We start from the raw sequence: 15,419 nt of genomic DNA, 5'->3' as shown, positions 1-15,419 counted from the left end.
GGGTGAGAAAGGGGGGAGAGAGGGAGGGAGGGAGGAACAGAGAAAAGGAGAGACGTGTGTAACAAAACCAACGGCCACTGTCCTAGTTCCTGTAAAGGATCATTTAAACCACCTTTGTGTGATTCACGTGAGTATATCTCTATTTATCCTACTTACGTGAAAGAGACGTAAGTAGGATAAATAGAGATATACTCACGTGAATCACACAAAGGTGGTTTAAATTATCCTTTACAGGAACTAGGACAGTGGCCGTTGGTTTTGTTACACACGTCGTTCATAGCGCAGCTACCACAACTTTTGTTGCAGTTCACACCGTAGTGGCCGTCCTCACAAACTGTAAGCAATGTGAGGCACATATATTTGTTATACTTTCAACGAAATCAAAATTAGCATTTTCCGACTTGTTTTCCTGTAACATTCTTTGCTCTTATTGAGTATGGGTTGCCATTTTCTTCTTCTTTGCTGTCTTTTACCTTCTCTGTCTCTAACGAAGACGTTACTATTTCTAGTCGAGTAGACCTGAAGGATAGCTTGACAAAAATGGGTATTTGCTTACTTTGTTTATAAGCATCCAAACATGCAGACTTTGATTTTGATTTTTGCAGAGGTGCAAAATCAAGCCAAAGGAGTTGGAGGAGAATGTCAAAGACCGATCGCGCTGGCGAGGGCGAGCCCTAATCCACAAAGCCTCTGCCGACTTTGAGAAGGCCCGTTGTCAGAAACCTTTTGCTGCAAGAAAGCAACGCCACAGCGCAACACAGGCAGTGACCACAATTATTCCAGACTCTGCGCATCCAGGCTAGGCTTGCAGAGCCACCTCCGAGTTCACCGATAAGCTGCAGAATGCAAAAGGTCTTCCCGAAGGACAACCAATCCAAAACGATAAAACCCAACAATCATCATTCTTGTTTGCCTTGTTTGTATCATATTTATCCACTTCAAATCGTTATATCAACATTCTAGTGAATGTTTCGTTTTGTTAAAGATGAAACGTTCCATTAACTAAAATGTGAATGTTTTATTTTGACTTAAATTAAACGTTTCAATCATTTAACCGTTTTTGATGTTTGATTCTTGTCTAAGATTGATTCAAGAAGGAAAACGGAAAGAAGTCACAGGCACGAAGTCCACTCCTGGTCCTTCGTCCCATTTTTTTCTCCCCGTGAAAAAAAGAAAAAATGTATCTGTACGTTTTGCAAAATTGTGATAAAGACTTACGTGTTTTGCACAGGGGCAGCTGAAATCCAGGTTGACAAGAATTGCAAGTTCCGTTGACTTTATTGCACGGCTGACCTCCATCACAATGACCGCACCACTCTTTGCAGTCCTGTCCAAAGCGACCATCGCTGCAATCTGCAAGCAGTCACACGCACTTCACGTCCATATCACAAGGTAACTAAAAGCAACTGAAAAAACCCAAAGCAAACCCCCACCAAACTAACCAGTTTGATATTTTTGTTTGCAATTTCTGTGGAGCTAAAATGAGTGCGCTGCATATTACGCCTTCAAACACTATTTTAATTCCGAAGCAAGATTTTTTTCTGCTTACAAAAATGCGTCTGTGCAATACAATTTAAAATTATGGAACCATGTCAACATGCAGTTACTTTAGTGGTAATAAATAGAATAAAATTGTACTGCCACACTGTTTTTGTCACAGTTTCACGTTTTATCTCAGCACCATGTCTGAAAAAGTGGTGTGCGCCCTCACCTGCTCATAATACAACATTGTACAAGCCTAATTCAAACTATTAGCTTTCGTACGAGAACACAAACAAAGTGGATATTACTTTGCTGACACAGCGGTGTCTGCCATCCAGGTTTACACCGCTGACAGTGTCCGTTGTCTGTGTCACAGACGTTGGTCCCTGCACAGTGACCACACTGACCACTGCAGTCGTTGCTTTTGTCGTAGCGGCCGTCAACACAGTCTGAAAACAAAAATCAGATTAGTTTATTTAAACAAAACTTACATAATAGTCTATTTTAATTGGAATCAATTTGACCAACGTCAACGGTCAACCGATGTACCATAAACAACCACACACACACACACACACACACACCACACACACACGCACACTGACACACACACACACAGCAGAAAACAGTCAATTGTGCCACACAGAAAATTGGTCATCAAAAACAAAATATGCGCGTCGTATTTTTCAAATGATCCACTTTTATGCATTCTCGTATTTTCAAATAGATGATTATTATCGACATAAGAAAACAAATAGGAGAAATAAATACATCTTGTTTCACAACTCACCATCGCACTGTCCGTCTGGTCCCCACCGTGACCTACACGTGCAATGACCGGTGGCAGCGTCACAGGGACGACAGTTGGGGTAACTTTGACATGGCTGTCCGTCACAGCCTGCACCGCACCGTTGGCTGCAGTTTCCATGATACCCCGCATCACAGGCTGAATAAGTTTCAAACAGAATTGACAGTTATCTTCGATGCAAATAGGAAGGTTTCTGATGGGTGGAGAGTGACAAGGGCCTTTATTGACACACATTATGTCTCCCAATGTACATGCAGTATAATTTATTGCATCTTAAAAGTTCCTAATTTTATCATGGATCAGCTACATCGGCTGGTGTAACGCTTTCAAGGCTGGGCTATGTGTACATTATGTACACACACACACACACACACACACACACACACACACACACACACACACACACACACATACACACACACACCCACACACACGCACATAAGCAATCACGCACGCATGCAAGCACACACGCCAACCCAATTAAATCTAAATAACACACACACACACACACACACACACACACACACACACACACACACACACACATACACATACACACACACACACACACACACAAAACACACCATCATCATCATCATCATCATCATCATCACCATTATCTATCTCCTCTTCCTTTTACTCCTCCTCCTCCTGTTCCTCGGCATCGTCATCATCTCCACACACTCACCTTGCTTGCACAATGCTCCTTTCCATCCTGCCTGGCACCCACTTGGACAGTGTCCATCAACTTTACCACAGGACAGTCCACCCTTGCAGTGACCACAGCGATCATTACAGTCATTGCCACTGTTGTAGTGAGAGTCGTCGCAGTCTGCGTTGACAGCGTGAAACGTACAGGTAAGTGGAGGTGTCCACGCACTTCGATTGTTAATGATTGATATTATGAAGCTAGCACCGATTTGTCAAAAATGTTATCGGCAGAATTATTGAATGAGATTTATCGGAAGAAAACAAAAGTTATCTTAGGGAAAGATAAATGATGATAACATATTTTTGTAGATGAACCTTGTATAGTATATGCTGCAATCAAATGTGCAAGTACTTGAGTCTGAACCGATTCAACCCTTGGGCATGATCGTTTGGGGTTAGCTCGATAGATCCAAGGGCCTAGAATCCAAGCATCCATGGATCCGAGGTTCGATGTTTATTCCCGAGATTGATGGTTTCACTAAATGTTGTATTAATGGTCGATCAATTCAAGGGTCAGTGGATTCCGGTTTTGAAAGACGATAAGATCGGTGTATTCAAATAATGACAGACTTAATGATCGATGGATTTGAGGGTAAATAGACCCATGTGTGCGGTCGGACATATTTTTGACTTTTGTTTTCTTCGATCCTTTGATATATTGACCCTTGGATCTATCGAAGGGCTCACATAATGCTCCGTTTAGCAGTGTTTGGTAATTCAACGTTTGAATACTTCGTTGAGTAAGTCGAGCATTACTGAATCTGACAGAACAAGATGCACTCACCGTTACAAATTCCATTGGGTCCCCATCCGTCACGGCAGAACGTTACCAACCGGGTGGGAGCCACCCGCGGTTTTAGATTGGTTGAAATTGAGATTTGTTGTGATTTCAACGAATCAGACCCCGCGAATTTGTACTCGCCCAGGCCACTACAAGAAATTTGGTTGATTAAAATCAACAGGGGTCGAAACCGTGCTATAATAAATGAAGCAGTGATGTACGTATACATGTGAAAGTAAGCAGTTGTCCCTCGAATGTTCTTCATGAACATGTAAGAGCTGTCATGCAAAGATGAAGGTATTAATATTATTAGTATCCTTCGCACATTCTACTTTGTCTTCCAGTTGGAGTTGCAAATGGAGATCGGATTTTCATGTAGATTGATGCATCTTGTCTGAGAAGTAACTTGTCATATGCTTCTGCTGACTGAAGCAAATAGGGGCCTGCATCATATCTTTTCTGAACCGGGAGTCCACATTGTAAAGTCTGTTAAAGCAAGTACACGTACATTAAAAGCGATATTTTTCGGTCTCTTGCATGTCACTGAATCCATTTCTGCCCTCAGCAAAAAGCCATGAAAATGCCATTTCCTCTCCATTTTCAATCTCAGTCGTATAAGTATATTCACAGGGCTATATGTTTAGACCTCTGGACATACAACATAGATGAAGTGTGTGTAACTTGTTCAAGGCTTGACTGAGATGCAGAGTTATCAGCAGGAACCATAACTTCATGTTGTTTTTCTTTAAAGTTTTGTTCAAATCCCAACAAACACTATCACCATGTGACTTGCTTAGCTTTGATCCAGCGTTGTGCAAGTCCAAGTTAAGTCTGCGTAGATTGGATTATTGGCTTTTAACCACTTTAAAGCGAATAAAATGTTGTCAGGTGAAACTTTATGTTTGGAAATAACTCTAGTATGTCCATTTTCATAACAGATAGATACGTGTTCGGTTTCAGTTTGATGCAGAGGAAGTTGGTTAAGAATATCCGACACATTCACAGGTAAATGCAAAACACTGCCACGCTCACAAAACTGACCACCTGGCAGTCAGGAAAATCTGAAGTTTGCAACTTGAATTAACTTTTTTTCAGAAAATGTGAGACATTTGAGAACCTCTGGAATAGGATCAAGTGTTATTTCTATGAAAACGTGCATGCATTGCCCCTTTTGACAGGTGTGATTGACATGTTAGGCACGAGACAGCATTTTTGTCAAGTCCCAAACTTTGCCTGAATGTATCCATACTATATTTGCTTTTCCATGAGTAACACTGTTTTTCAAACAAAAATCTGTGACAGGAGTGGCAATGGAAAGATGGCCTTTGTCTGATAGCAACTTCATAGTTATAGTTATGCAGAGGGGAAGTGAGGAAGCTGTCCTCTTCGTTTGTTTTAACTTCACACCTATTTGCTACTTGATCCAGATCCAAAATGATGCATGGTTCATTTGGAATATCACTATTTCAAGAGAGAGATTGGCTGCTTTCGACTTGATTCGATTTACTTTGCGTATCGGCTGCAGAGAAAAGTGAGAATGTTCCCGACTAATGCCGGGTTGCAAGTCTTCGTTTGCTGTGTTGTTTACACTTTCTACTGTTGCCAGTACCACTGACTTCAGGCGAAACAGAAGATTGTGAAACATGCACCTAGAAATAGGATACTTCTACCGATCGACGCAACCTCCTGTGACTGATATAGTAGTGTGTCGGAGCAGTGTATGCAATTTCTGGGGTCACGCGGCGCTAGCGGCTGACATCGCCTCAGCAGACGATAAAAAAAAGCGAACGGAAGAACACTTGAAAGGGGGGAGGGGGGGGAGGGGGGTAGTCTTCTTGTTATGACAAAGAGTATCAATGTCGAATAACTTTATTCTGTATGGTGTTTGATTACACATTCTAACACAAACTATATGAAATTTAAGTTGAGGAGTTTAGTTACAGGTCCCAAGACCGATCCCACTTTATTTTGAGTCCACTGGCTTAGTCCACCTTAAGTTTCTTGTCATGATAGATTTGCTATCAAGGGTAAAGGCCACTTCTCAAAAAGGGAGTTACAACACTGACAAGTTTTTATCGAAGGGGATTCGACTTGGTTCGAAGGAATAAATATTGAATTTGATGTTTTTATGTGGTCAAGTTATACCTCGTAAGGTTTAGGGGTGACTGACGCAAATTTGTTTTTTGGGGAAAAACTGTGGTTGATCAGTGTAGTTAGCGTTGAGCATCGCTCCAAGTCTTTGTTCCGAAAACAATGGCTAAATCAGCAGAATCTGGGTCATCCTGCAAGTGGGGAAATATCATGGTGTACGTGTTTAAATTCAAGTTAAAGCCATATGTACTCGATGACTATACACGCTAATTGCTTTACCAACAGCTGGAGACAGACTAAATTAAGTTCCCTGCAAAATATTGTGGTCTAGGACCCCTTAAATGTTGAGATATTTGAATTTTCATTTTGATCTGGATCGTCCTATTTATAGATTTGGCAACACATGTAACGTTGATGCAAGGGAGAGAACACCGCGGCTTTGTTGACATCCTCACTTTTTCAGAGGCTAGAACAAGCTGTAATGCATGTATTATGGTCCGCGCATGGTGACGTATCGTCATTATATGGTCTTATGGTGCGTTTGACATCGATTGTGGGCAAACTACACTTTGTAAACACGGGAGTGCGTTAGTATGCCTTTAAGATTTGGAACATATACTTCAATTGACAAACTGCATCTCCAAAACGGACAACACAAGAAGATAGACCACCTTTATAAAACGGTGTTGCAGAGAAGAAGTCCTGATGTTGTCTGATTGCAGCAACGTGTTTGATATATATAAACAAAATCAATTCCTAAGTGACCGTAGATATGAACTTGCAGACAATCTCTTATGTATGGGAGCGGGACGGCTTCACTGGACACAATACCACTCATTTAGTAAACGTCTGGTCGATCCTTAACGTTATGAATCTTCTTTTAAAACGCAATGGATCGATGTAGATTGGAAATATTGCAGAGAAAGACCGGAAAGGCGGTCCTTATTTGAGCCCAAAATCGACTTCGCGAAGACTTTACGAAGTCTTTTTACCGAAAACTCTGTGCTAAATCTCCGTGTAGCCAGCTTCGCGAAGCATACTTCGCGTAGTCGATTTCGCCCAATTAATGACAGGCTTAAAGCACAAGAAAGATCACCTTGACATGATGGGGATTTCCAGTGATCCTCGCAGCTGCAGGAACCATTCTGTGCGTGACAAGTGCCTGGCCTGCATCCTCTGTTACAAGGTGCACAGTTTGTTCCGTAGAAACCAGGGCTGCACACTGGAGATCCAACACAACTTCTCGTTCATTTAATTCGAATCTTATGAAGAAATGCAACGCATATTTTAAGAGAATGAAATCATTCCAGCACAGTATAGAACAACCACAAATAAAAACAGACATGCCTACAAACACACACACACACAGAAAGACAGACACACCCACATTCACCAAGACATGCACATGCACATTCACACACACACACACACACACACACACACACACACATACACACACACACACACACACACATACACACACACACACACACACACACATACACACACACACACACATACACACACACACACACACACACACACACACACATACACACACACACACACACACACACACCACCCAAACACACAACCACACACATACACACACACACACACATGCACACACACACTCTTACACACACATACACACACACACACATACACACACACACACATACACACACACACACACACACACACACACACAGTCACACACACACACATACACACACACATACACACACACAGTCACACACACACACATACACACACACACACACACAGTCACACACACACATACACACACACAGTCACACACACACACACACACAGTCACACACACACTCACACACACACACACACACACATACACACACACACACACACATACACACACACACTCACACACACACACACACATGCATTTTTGTTAATTAGTGTGGTATAGGAGGTCTTGTATAACTCAATTGGAAACAGTAGAAAACAGTAGAATCGTGTAGTATTTCATGCAGTATTCACAACAGTTACTGGTAAGAAAAAACATGTGTTCAAAAGAGGAATACTTCAGTTTAGAGTGTATATTCATTTCTGTTTACCCCAGACTTGGATTTCACAGAAGCTAAGATAATCACGATACTCGTCGGCCGGCTTCTGACGTGTCACTTCAACTTCTTGCCCACTCCTGGAATGTAGAATGTCCGTCTTCGGCTCTATGTTATTGACATCGTCGCCAAACGTGTGCACTGTTGCGTTGTCGATTGATACCTTCACTCCTCGCATCAAAGACAAAGGATTCCTTCCTGCAAAGAATGTCAGTTAATATAGTTCTTGACATCATTCAAACACCTGTAATGATCCGACATTTTACCTCAAGAACGTATCGGGTCATTGCTGAAATACAGAGCTTTTTGTCATGGTACCCCTCAAACTTGACGCAAAAACTTCCAGTTTTCAATCAATCGCGCGATCGACAGCTGCATCAGTAGAAATGGCACCACACAGGAACAACGCAAGATCGCAACTACCTGTTTTGAATAGAGAATTTATATGACTTCCTCCGCTTATGCCAAGTTGTGCCTTTTTGTCAGGTTATATTTGGCGGTACCTTGTAAAAGGGTGCCAGATAGTCAAGTGAAGTGCCTTTGAATGAAATAACACGGTAATGAATGTTTAAGTTGTAGTACGAAAGTAGGTGCAATATGTGTTGTTCTGAATGTATCATGAACAAAACGTTAGGAAAGCAATTGCAAAGATCTATGTACTGTTACCAAGAATATAAAGGTGAGTGTGTGTCGATTCTTTAGCACTGTAGTTCGAAGGCATTCCAGCAGACGTTTTAGTCAGAATGAATCGTTCAATTTTACAAGGAACCAGTAACAAGTCCTATGTATTAATTGAGCAAAGTTTTGTTCGCGTAGCCTACTAAACTAAACTCATAAACAAGATACATATGCACACACTCAGTGTCTTTGCCAATAGACCGATTATGTGTTGGGTGATTTTCATCTGTATTTATCAATTTTACTTTATTGTTGGTTTTGATGTAGACTTTTGGTTTGCCCCTCTTCAGAATTCACTTGATCACTGACAGAAATTCGTGTTTTGTCGTTGTCCAAACAAACACCAATGAAAAGAGGCGAAGAACCTCTGAGCGTTTGTATTAGGTTTGCACATTACTGTCCATTTTTAACCTTCCTCTCGCACCCATGGGAACCAGCAACTGTCACCTCCCATATACGTTTTGTATTTGTTATTTTACTCAGCTTGATATGAATAAGAAAAGAAGTGGAACTTAAAGTGCTCAACTACTATTACTATTAGTCGGCACGCGGCGATACATATGTCCTTTGACCTTTTCTTGGGGATATCTCGTACTAAAAATAGATACGAGATTCTGGGAAAGCTGTTCAAGGGCACTTACGCACTATGTTCGATTTTCAGTACATGAGTCAAAACTTTTGGAATAAATCAAAATGAATAAAATACAAGAATAAAGAGTTCAGAAAAGAAGAAGAAAATGTTGAGAGAAAACAATCGGGCTTTTTATGGAACACGAACCTGAGACCGCCGGGGCAGGGGGCTAGCGTTCTTCCGCTTAGACAACCATGCACACAATTCCCAGGCGTGAAAATAAAAGATGAACCGCAAACATACATTACACGTGGTTCTCGAGCATGTGTTGACTCGTCGGTTTCCAAGTTTCTCCGTTCGTATTATTTTGTGTTTTGTACGTTTTCTTGATCTCACCATTACATGTTGTCGCGGTGATACCCATGGGCATTTCACAAAAGCCGATGTTGCAAACCAAAAAAAAATAGAATCGGTAACTCTGGGGAATTGTCTGATGGAAATACTCAATAATTATGCAACTGTTTGATTTTTTTGGGTGCATGAGATCACCCAACATGAGATCACCCAACATGAGATCACCGAACATGAGATCACCCAACATGAGATCACCCAACATGAGATCACCCAACATGAGATCACCCAACATGAGATCACCGAACATGAGATCACCCAACATGAGATCACCCAACACGGTTGGAATGAATGAAATGAATAAAATACAAGAATTACGAGTTCAGAAATATTTTTACAAAACAAATAAAATAAATAATTGCCGTCGAAGAGGATCGAACCCGTGACCACCAAGGTAAGTAAAAGCGATCGGGCGCTCCACAAACTGAGCTTATCTGTCTCACTGTTGGCGAGGAAGATTTTAACTTCACTTGAGTTCTCGAGCGTGGGGATCAGTACTGACTCGACTCGAGTGACCGAGTCCAGTCTCTCCGTTCGTATTTGTGTACTGTACATGTTCTTTATCTTACTGTTCGAGGCAAGTTAAGTTATTAACTGACCGTATGCTCCCGTTCACTTTGTATACGTTTGTGAAGCAATATCAAGAAGCGTTAATTTCAAGCGTGACCGACATTATGTTCTTGTCTGGCTCCGATATGCATTGACCAATCGCCGAAAGGCGCTGACGTCATTGCATGAAAGGATTACCCTACACAGGATCTAAATTCCTGATGACATACAAAGGATTTTGTTCGGGAGGATGACGATCTATGGACGGTTTATTATATAAAGGGAAGCAAGCGGTGAAATAAAAACGGGCGTCGACAGAGCCAATGAAGAGTGATATCAACTAGTAGTTCTCATTCACTTGTGATAAGAAACTAGTTTTGAAAATTATGACAACAATTAATTGTGTATGCTTGATTAAACAATGGTTAGTTACAGTTTAGTCATGCGACATACACACACGCAATTATACGTTCAATACGCTCTTGTCAGACATGACAAAAACTCATTTTAATTCATATTACCTCTATTATACATAGCAAGCTTTCTGGCATATATGGTGATCTTGCTGATGACGTATGGCTGACCCAGGTCCACTGTCCAGCGGGGTGTGAAGTCCTCCCAGTGTGTTAAGACACAGTTGCCTTTCCCGTAACTCGTGCTGTTGTTGCCGTTGATGACATCGTGACAGGTGTTGTTCTCGTGGTGGGTCGTGGTGAAATCGTCATTATCATAATCACTTGGCTTGTGCGTGTAGTAGTAGTAGGACGACAAAGTGCACTCCTTGCCAAACGCGACATTTTCTGAAATGCAAACAGAGAAATGACCGTGACAATAAGGGGTGGTGACGGTCACTGGCTTTAAAACAACGGATGTTTACTGTCTCTAACCCAATCACACTCTATTGGAGATGGCTTAAAACGTTACGACTGTCCAGACGGCAGCAAACTTATCGTCGTCGTAATGATTGTGAGCTCCGATGTGCGTATTCTCAGAAGAAAAGGGCGTCATATAATCGCTTGACAACAGTAAACAGTATCACTATTTGCCTCATTGCTAAAACGCTTACACAGCCAATCGAAAAAATACTGGTAATTCTCAATCATTGGCAATGCAGAGGACAACGTGAAACAGTTTAGTATGTAAACTTCCCTGTTAAGTTCAACCAAAAGCCTATTCTCATCACAGCTATTACACTCCTCATTGTCTCTGTCGACACCCGTTTGCAACCCCCCCTCCCCTTCCCTTTCCATAATAAACTTAACATAGGGCGTCAGCAGCCAAGCAAACTAATACATTTTCCTAATTAAGAAGGTATTCTGGTTAGAAAATTCGTTTTGTAATAGGATATCAATATAAACGTGAACAGGGGTATTTAAGGCAACTCGAACAATGAGCTCGATAGAACGTAAAACATAAACGCTCTGAAGGGAGCCGCTAGTGAAGCGACGATAACGGACCCACATTTTGGAGAACACACGGGTAACTATCGTAGTAAAGCATCAGATGTTTGCCCCGATTGACAGGAAGCGCAAATGCTATATCGCCTGGCCGCATTAAAAAAACACACGGTAGGTCGGGTTCAAATTGCACCAAAAGCATTATTACAGCGCGTCGATTGCAAGTCAGGGCTCCCCACGGACGCCCCTTCAAGAGAGTCCCGGGAACCACACTTTCAGATGTGTGGAGGGTCCAAAAGCCGAACAGTCCGGGTGTACTTAAACAAAATTGTGGTCACGCATAGTGACGATTGCAGTCTGAAAATGTATCTAAAGTACGCACGATAAAGGAAATGTAATGCGCCCAAGGACCTGCTGTTTTAAAGTTCAGTGCGTCCCGGGGCCCCCTTAATACATTTCTAGTACGTGTTTTCGGCTTCTAGTGCGTATATGACGCAAGGACGCGCACGTTGGGGAGCCCTGCAAGTAATGGCTGTTGAAAACTTCAGTTTAAAGGCACACTCAGCTTCACGTAAACCATCAGTGTCTGGTCATAGACACTGTCAGGAATTTACACACAGTGCAAACACCCTGTCGTTTAAACACTAACTGCTTGAGAACATCCTAGGTGCCCTCCGTCAAGAGCGAGCATTTTGCAAAGATTTTATTTCGTGCAGTCAGAACGAATTTACAATGAGACAAATCGGACGCCTCGTTTTGGCGCTAGAACTAACTTTTAAAATCTAAATAATAAATTGACAGCTTGTTAAATTCTTAAATCACAGAATCATTATTTTTTCATCAACACAAGATCAGTACAATTCGAAGTTTTGAAAGTTTGAAAAAAGGGAGCCCGGAAGCAGGTCACACAGTAGACGAATGTTCTGCATAGCGCTTGCTCCTTTGAATCCAACCGCCGCCGATAAATTCGTGTGATTCGCAGTCGTTTGTTGCGTTTTAGATTCAGAGGTACACAATAACGTGATATTGCAGATACAGCGAGTCGCATTGAAATCACAAACTGACGACTAAATCATTGTGAAAAAAGGAAAGTGGATCACACGGGTTCACGAAAGCTCAGGGGTAAAATAAACCACGAAATCTGGTGTGTGGTTTACGCAAGCTAAATATACAAAGGAACTGTGTCATTTAATGCTATTAAATGCTGTTGTTAGTGTGTTCCATAAGGTAATAAACTTCTGATTGAACTGTTACGATCTCACATCAAAAAGGCTTACTTTAATAATACATTTTTTTGTATTGAAATGGATAGACGAATATTTTGTTTATGATCGAGTGACTTGCCTTGCCTTGCGTGTCAAATTTGCTTTTATATTGAATAATAAATGCCAAGTGCAATTGTTGAGATTCGACGGCACATTGGGGACGGTTGACATATAAGAAAACGTGTCAGCAGAACTTGAACTAACGAATTTGCCTTTGAATTACTTGAAGTGAGCTGAACGCATGTCTGCGAGCTTACTAGAGAAGTTGTGTCAACCAGAGTTTACACCCTTGTTTTTTTAAATATATTTTTCAATTATATGCTGCTTATTGATATTTTTTGGAACAGATAATTTGAAATCGTTTTGTTGTTGTTGTTGTTGTTGTTGTTGTTTTGTGTTAATAAATAAGTATCACGAATAGTCGCGCGTGTAACTGAATCGCATGACGTTATCAGCTGACCTTGGAAATAGGCGAGAACGAGGCTCTGTTTCTTGCTAACAGAGACAAAGAGGCAGATCATTGATAGCATTGCATACATATGTACAACTGACAACACATTATATCACAGACTTTGATACCTGACTGAGATGCACGACAATAAAATGTTTCAGATACTTACGCATGTTTTGTTGTGGCTGTGCCCAGGATCTCTGCACTGTTATCCACAAAAGAGAAACCAGCAAACACAAAATCCAGCAACAAGTCTGTGAGTCCGCCATTTCACTGATCAGTAGTGTTGCAGTGACTCCTGATCCAAACAGACATTCATTTTGCCAAGAAGGAAGTGAATTCCTACAGCTTAGCCTTCGGTCTTTTATCTGAACGTTGCATATCCTATCATAATGAAGTTTATTTAAAGGTGCGGTATCCGTGATTTTGCGGCTCGGTTAGTACAGCAGCTATTTGATGTTACGCTAACGCTATAGATGTGCAATTGCGTCTCAGTAATTCATTGTGATATTGTGCCGTAGAGTTTATTTCCAATATGCAATAATTACAACTTCGGTAATAAAATGTGCAGACCGCTCTTTAAATATCGTTTTAAAACAAGAAGAAAGTTTATGGGATATAAAACGTGAAATAAAGCTCAAAAGCAAGTAAAAACAAACAAAAAAACAGACTGACAGAGAGTTGGACACACACACACACACACACACACACACACACACACACACTTACACACACACAAGCACGCATGCACGCACACACACACACACATACACACACATACATACACACACACACACACACACACACACACACACACACATTCGATAAGGACTCGGTCTCAAATTCGTGTTGAAAACTGTAAATGTACCTTTGATGTCAGCACACCAGCAGTTTAAATTACTACGAAACAAATACATCCATTTTCAAGCCGGGGTTATTTGAGTAGTACATTAACATCATGTCTGCAGTCTAGGACGGTGCCTTTACCTGTACAGGTAATAAGACGATGATACTGAGGCGATAAGAGGACAACTTCCTTGTTCTGTTATCTGCGCCATGAAGTGGGACACACACATTTAGCGTTATACATGTTACAAAAATCAGCAAGCAATAGACCCGGTATTGATCGTTTCTTTAACTGTATGTGTGCCTGCTTTTGTGTGTGGTTTATTAACAGCTATCGTGTTTTCAGCGTAGCCATAATTGTGACCCTCCACCACGGAATGAGTCGCATGTCATCTTTGCATGATGTTCATATTTTTACATTTTCCTAAAGAGTTTGTTATGCTCTATCCAGTGGGGAAAACCGTTTTAGAAAAGAGCAAAAACTGTTTGAGTTATAAGCGTGTAACTAAGGTGACCCCCACACTGTTACCAGACACTCCCCAGACTTATATTAAGCCTAGCGCAGAACCGCGCGAGGTGACATGCGACTCATTTCGTGGTGGAGGGTCACATATAGGGTCGGATATTTTGACGAAAACAAGTATAATACGCCGAGTCGAAGAGATGGCATATGATACTTGTTCGAGTCAAAATATCCGACGCTTTCGCTGCATTCTTCAAAATGGTATCCCCAAACGTTTTTCTCTTCACTTTTTTTGTATTCAAAAGCTAGCCAGAAATTACGTCATCAAAAATAGAAATTAACAAAAGTGAAGAAAAAAAGTTTGGGGATACCATTTTGAAGAATGCACATATAAAAATGAAATCTGATCAGTAATTTGTTTGATTACTCTACACACACACACACACACACACACACACACACACACACACACACACACATATATACACACACACACACACACACGTACGCACGCACGCACATACACACACAGACACACACACGCACACACGCACACACACACACACGCGCACGTACACACAAACGCTCACACACAAACCATCACCTTCGTCTCGATTCCCAGTCTATCAGAATGCATTCAGTTAAAGACTAATGTAAAAACACATCTGAAGTGAGGATACAAACAATCGTTCAGGGTGCTTGAAAAGCTGAGTGGCTGTTTATTCAATGTTAAATTTGATGTCCAATTACAATTAACTACGCTCCTATCGTGCGTGGCACTGAAAGGAATACTGATGCGAACTTCCCTGT

The 15,419-nt window shown here is 41.3% G+C and overlaps 1 protein-coding gene across 1 annotated transcript in view; it reads right to left on the bottom strand.

Moving 5' to 3' along the window:
- Positions 1 to 13,370, bottom strand: part of LOC138965660 (uncharacterized) — a 33,569-nt gene extending 20,199 nt beyond the window's left edge. Inside the window, exons 1-8 of the mRNA XM_070337835.1 lie at positions 13,310 to 13,370; positions 10,709 to 10,987; positions 7,973 to 8,176; positions 6,970 to 7,095; positions 2,979 to 3,122; positions 2,273 to 2,428; positions 1,791 to 1,931; positions 1,219 to 1,353 (exon numbers count right to left, since the gene is read on the bottom strand). Of these exons, the coding sequence (XP_070193936.1) occupies positions 1,219 to 1,353; positions 1,791 to 1,931; positions 2,273 to 2,428; positions 2,979 to 3,122; positions 6,970 to 7,095; positions 7,973 to 8,176; positions 10,709 to 10,987; positions 13,310 to 13,370 (1,246 nt within the window). The remainder of the gene's footprint in view (positions 1 to 1,218; positions 1,354 to 1,790; positions 1,932 to 2,272; positions 2,429 to 2,978; positions 3,123 to 6,969; positions 7,096 to 7,972; positions 8,177 to 10,708; positions 10,988 to 13,309) is intronic.
- Between the last annotated feature and the right edge of the window lie 2,049 nt (positions 13,371 to 15,419).

The sequence above is a fragment of the Littorina saxatilis genome, linkage group LG4 (genome assembly GCF_037325665.1).
Source record: "Littorina saxatilis isolate snail1 linkage group LG4, US_GU_Lsax_2.0, whole genome shotgun sequence".
Lineage (NCBI taxonomy): Eukaryota > Metazoa > Mollusca > Gastropoda > Littorinimorpha > Littorinidae > Littorina > Littorina saxatilis.
Note: the sequence above shows the minus strand (reverse complement) of the source record. Positions and strands in the feature narration are given on the sequence as shown.